The following is a 5,525-nucleotide window of genomic DNA, read 5'->3' as shown; positions in this document are numbered from 1 at the left end:
GCTGAAATCCGAGTCTGAATCCGAGCTAATGTCGCTATATCTTGCTGTTCTACCCGCCATGTTTGTTTGTATTGGCATCACTATGTGACGTCACATGAAAATGGACTGGTGTATATAATGATGGTTAAAATCAGGCACTTTGAAGCTTTTTTTAGGGATATTGCGTGATGGGTAAAATTTTGAAAAAAACTTCAAAAATAAAATAAGCCACTGGGAACTGATTTTTAATGGTTTTAACCCTTCTGAAATTGTGATAATGTTCCCCTTTAATATCCAATTATAGTAATTATATATATCCATTATATTGATATAATATATACACCTATATATATATATATATATATATATATATATATACATATATGGTTACTTTTCATGCAGTCGATTTTCGACCAAATTTTTTTTAGCCCAATGCGGCCCCCAGGGCATACAAATTTGGACACCCTTGGCACAGATGGGATGTCAGCAACAACAGGTTCCACTGTGTACTTGTCAGCCACTGTACTCTGTACTTGTGAGTGCTTGATGGTATCCACTGAGCATGCCCCCCCCCCCCCCCCTGGTTAAATTGAGCAGAATTTAATTTGGAGCGCCCCTCCCACCCACCCAAATTTTTTTTAATTCTGTGAAACAATTATTGTACTTTTTAATCTAAGTTTAATGTATTTTCATTCATGTTTTGTAACAAAACAAAAACATGGAAAAGTGCAAATACTTTTTTTTTTCCCCCCTTCTGCTGTTGTCGCCACTTTTTTTCACTTTGGCTCGGCTTCATCGGGATTTATGATGGCGCTTCCAACACCTGCTGTTCTTCAAAGTCTCCACCTGGTGTACAAACGCACCTTTTTCCAATTGACAATCAGGCCTCATGTTCTCATCCTCTTCACACTCACCTGCAGCAAATGCTGAAGAGACCTTTCAAATGTAACAGAGGCCAGCCAGTGCTATGCCATGTGAAACCTCACACCCTAACACCTTATCACATCATTTATATTGCTTAGGCTTTTATCTCATTGACTGGCACTGTAGCATTGTTATAACGTCCATTATCAAGGTGGCTGTCTAGAAGAATGCATCATTGTGACTCCATGCTGATGACATAAAACACAAAAGTATATGTCAGGGTAGTTTATTAAGATGCAGAATGTAAAAACAATTACAACATTTTACATTTCTTTTTCATAATTCATCAATGGTAATTAGAGATGTCCGATAATGGCTTTTTTGCCGATATCCGATATTCCGATATTGTCCAACTATTAATTACCGATTCCGATATCAACCGATACCGATATATACAGTCGTGGAATTAACACATTATTATGCCTAATTCTGTTGTGATGCCCCGCTGGATGCATTAAACAATGTAACAAGGTTTTCCAAAATAAATCAACTCAAGTAATGGGATAAAAATGCCAACATGGCACTGCCATATTTATTATTGAAGTCACAAAGTGCATTATTTTTTTTAACATGCCTCAAAACAGCAGCTTGGAATTTGGGACATGCTCCCTGAGAGAGCATGAGGAGGTTGAGGTGGGCGGGTTTGGGGGGGGCGGGTTGAGGTGGGGGTAGCGGGGGGTGTATATTGTAGCGTCCCGGAAGAGTTAGTGCTGCAAGGGGTTCTGGGTATTTGTTCTGTTGTGCTTATGTTGTGTTACGGTGCGGATGTTCTCCCAAAATGTGTTTGTCATTCTTGTTTGGTGTGGGTTCACAGTGTGGCGCATATTTGTATCAGTGTTAAAGTTGTTTATACGACCACCCTCAGTGTGACCTGTATGGCTGTTGACCAAGTATGCGTTGCAATTCACTTGTGTGTGTGAAAAAACGTAGATATTATGTGACTGGGCCGGCACGCAAAGGCAGTGCCTTTAAGGTTTATTGGCGCTCTGTACTTCTCCCTACGTCCGTGTACACAGCGGCATTTTAAGAAGTCATAAATTTTACTTTTTGTAAACGATACCGATAATTTTGAAACCGATACCAATCATTTTCGATATTACATTTTGAAGCATTTATCGGCCGATAATATCGGACTGCCGATATTATCGGACATCCCTAATGGTGATGGTTTAATTTGTTTATAATGTGCGTAATGGATAACTCATATTTATAAACACAATTTCATATGTCGGAATATAGGTAAGAAAAAGCAGATTTGATATAACCTGACAATTTCTCCATATCTCGTTCATTTTTCAGAAAGAACCTAGTGCAAAATACATAAATATGTTATAAATCATCAAAAAAGTATATGAACATAAATATATTTATTACAATAAGGGATATTTTAGATACATTAAAAATAAAAAAGAACAGAACATTAGATAACGTATCACACACAGGATATTGACTTAACTTAATATTGATAAAGCACTACAATTTAGGATATAAAATGACATCAGACAACATGGCTTTTAGCTTCCTTTTTCTTCCATATATACATCTTATAAACACCATATGATGATGTGAATGACTTTTTCTAAGAATCACTTGGGAGAATAAAGACTTCAATGCCAACGAGTGTGATCATATTCTTTTGTTCACCAGTCGACAAAATAATCTCTTGATGTGTTTCCAAATAGCTTTCATTTTCACTCCATACATGATTGGATTGAACAGAGGATTATACACAACTATTTGTAAAGTCATTATTAAACGTACTATTTTTGAAAGATCTGATTCCAATCGAGCTACGATGACATCAAATAAAGCTAAAAAAAGGAAGATGAATAATACCATCAGGTGAGGTAAACATGTCTCTGCAGCTTTTTTCCTGACTTCTGCACACCTGTGATAAGTTATTATGAATATTTTTATGTACGTAAAGAGGATGAACATCACAGGAAAAACAACAGCAGTCATCATGATTAACAAACCATAAAAGGTAAGAAATGCTGATTTTACACAGTGGAGCTTAAAAAATGTATTGTTACAAAAAATGCCTTTCGTTGTGAAGCCACAGAGTTTTTGTTGAGAACTAAACACATTTGGCACTACAACCTCACATGCAGGTAGAAACCAGGCCAAAGTCAAGAGGACAATAACAGTTCTTTTTCCCATGATAGTTGGATACTGCAGAGGTTTGCAGATTGACACATACCTGTCATAAGACATGGCTGACAACAGTAAGAAGTCTGATGCGGCAAATGAGTAATACAGAAAATATTGAAACAGACAAGCAGAATGAGAAATGGTCTGTTTTTTAGATAAAACATCAATGCAAAGTTTAGGGTAGATAGCAGTGCTAAACAAAAAAGAGTTGAGTGACAAAGCAGCAATGAAAATGTACATAGGCTCATGAAGGTTCCTGTGAATGCAGATCAGACATATAATGGTGCCGTTAGTAAAGAGGATGAGAATATATAGTGTCAACAAGATGACAAAGTACAGATATCTGTATTTGTCCACATCTACAAAGCCACCAAGAGTTATAAATGTTCCATTGAATTCAGCACCCATGACACCAAACAGAAAAGTAGTCAAATCAAGTCTGTTATGAGAATTGTTCACCCTCCATGGATCTCATTTAGTCCTCCATCAAAAGATGCTGTCATGTCAACAAGCTCCTCCAAGTCTCCTCAGTGATGTTGATGGAACTTGTTGTGAGCAGTCAATGCTGAGAAGAGTAGGAAGTCATCACCTTATAAGAATGAAGACTGCCTGTGATTGGCCGCTAAGTAGCAGAGGCGTTCTCCTCTTTTACTTCCTAATCCTCCAATGACCTCAATTCGTAACATGTATCGTAAACTTGTGACAAATTCTGTCTTTTTTGTGATATTGTGTCCTTGTCCTGGTCATTCGCAACCTCACTGGCCCCTCTACGGGGTCTGGAGGTGGCAACATTGATCAGTATGTTAATGGTCATCATGTTGATAGTCATCAATGAAGATCCTGTCAGTGATCAGAGACAATAACATAACATAATTGTCAGCAATGGACCTCAGGGTGGATAACGCCATCATCTACCTGCTGCATCGGGCCTTCACCCACCTGGAGACCAAGGGAAGTGCCGTGGGAGTCATGTTCTTTGACTTCTCCAGCGCTTTCAACACCATCTAGCCGGCACCGGGTGAAACTGGAAGGGGACCGTCACCTGGCTGGATGGATCATCAACTATCTCATCGACAGGCCGCAGTACGTGGGGCTGCATGACTGTTCTTCCGATGTGGTAATTTGCGACACAGGGGCTCCCCAAGGGACGGTGCTCTCACCTTACCTGTCCACGCTCCATACCTCAGACTTTGAACACTACGCCAACCGCAGCTATCTGCAGAAGTTCTAGGACGACTCCGCAGTGGTGGGATGTGAGTCTGAGGGGAGCGAGCAGGAATACCGAGAAGTCATCTCAGGCTTCGTTGACTGATGTGCACGTACTCACCAGTAAGACAAAAGAGCTAGTGATTGACTTCCGGCGGTCAGCTCCAACACCCACACCGGTGAATATCCAGGGATCAGACATAGAAATAGTGGACTCGGTTATAGACTTAGGTATTCATCTCAACAATACACTGGACTGGACTCACAACTACAGAGTCCTGTACAAGAAGGGTTAAAGTCGCCTAGACTTCTTGAGGAGACTGAAGTCTTTCGGGTTGTGTGGGTCATTGCTGCACATTTTTTACGACACTGTCCCGTAGTGATGGGATCGGCAGTTCTTTTGACTGTACTGAATCACTAGAATCAGTCGCCCCCCCCCCCCAAAAAAAAGTAGTACAGTACAGTGCAGAGATTCGCGGGAGAAGCAGCAAATAGGGTGAACGCGAGTCCCTACACAGCTCTGTGCATGCAGTACACCAGGCAGTGAGTGACACAGTCAGCACAATTCAGTACGTGAACCTGAATCACTTCTGCAACAGCAGTTCTGTGTGCAGGTCAGCGAATCATGAGTCAGTCAGTAACAGCTTCCCCAGCGGCAGATCTCGGTGTGTGTCAGTTCGCGAACGACACAAGCACCCAATGAACGACGCGCACAGTGACTGAACGAGAGCCTCAATGTGACGTCCTCCTCCGCGACACAGTCAGTTCTCTGTGTCAGTGAGTCCTGATTCTAAATGAGTGACTGAGTGCAGCGCGAACCTGATTCACGTCCTCAGCGACAACCAGTCAGTTCTTGTAGGTTCGTGAAGCGAACCTGAATCACTCAGCTACAGTTCTGTGGGCCAGAGGGCGACAGACGTGAATCGCTCTCTGCCCTGACAGACTCCCCTTGACGTTCGCAAACAGACATTGCAGCTGTAGTAGAGATTCTGTTACTTTTAAAAAATACTGTGTGTGCGTTTCCGGCCTGTCCAATAAACAAAGTGTGACTAAATGTCTTCGTTGTTAAATATGTTTTATTGCACTGAAATTAAAATAAGAAATAAATAAAAGTGGGAAATAAAAATAATAGTTATAGCCTACTAAAATGCTTGCAATCAACAGTTAAATAAATAGGCCTCGTTTGTTTAGTGCAAAAACAAATATTAAATTAAGAAACCCTTAACAAATGCCAACATAAAAACTAAATGTTCTGTAGCAAAGAA

At 40.5% G+C, this 5,525-nt stretch overlaps 1 protein-coding gene across 1 annotated transcript; it reads right to left on the bottom strand.

The window, feature by feature from the left end:
• Positions 1-2,529: 2,529 nt before the first annotated feature.
• On the bottom strand, positions 2,530-3,462 carry LOC133613962 (olfactory receptor 10J4-like). The gene has a single exon (XM_061971895.2). The coding sequence runs from the start codon at positions 3,460-3,462 to the stop codon at positions 2,530-2,532; it is 933 nt and encodes a 310-aa protein (XP_061827879.2).
• Between the last annotated feature and the right edge of the window lie 2,063 nt (positions 3,463-5,525).

The sequence above is a fragment of the Nerophis lumbriciformis genome, linkage group LG13, assembly GCF_033978685.3.
Source record: "Nerophis lumbriciformis linkage group LG13, RoL_Nlum_v2.1, whole genome shotgun sequence".
Taxonomy (NCBI): Eukaryota; Metazoa; Chordata; class Actinopteri; order Syngnathiformes; family Syngnathidae; genus Nerophis; species Nerophis lumbriciformis.
Note: the sequence above shows the minus strand (reverse complement) of the source record. Positions and strands in the feature narration are given on the sequence as shown.

Bases quoted from the DNA above. Each gene is read 5' to 3' on its own strand.
- LOC133613962 (XM_061971895.2), bottom strand. From the start codon at position 3,462: ATGGGTGCTGAATTCAATGGAACATTTATAACTCTTGGTGGCTTTGTA.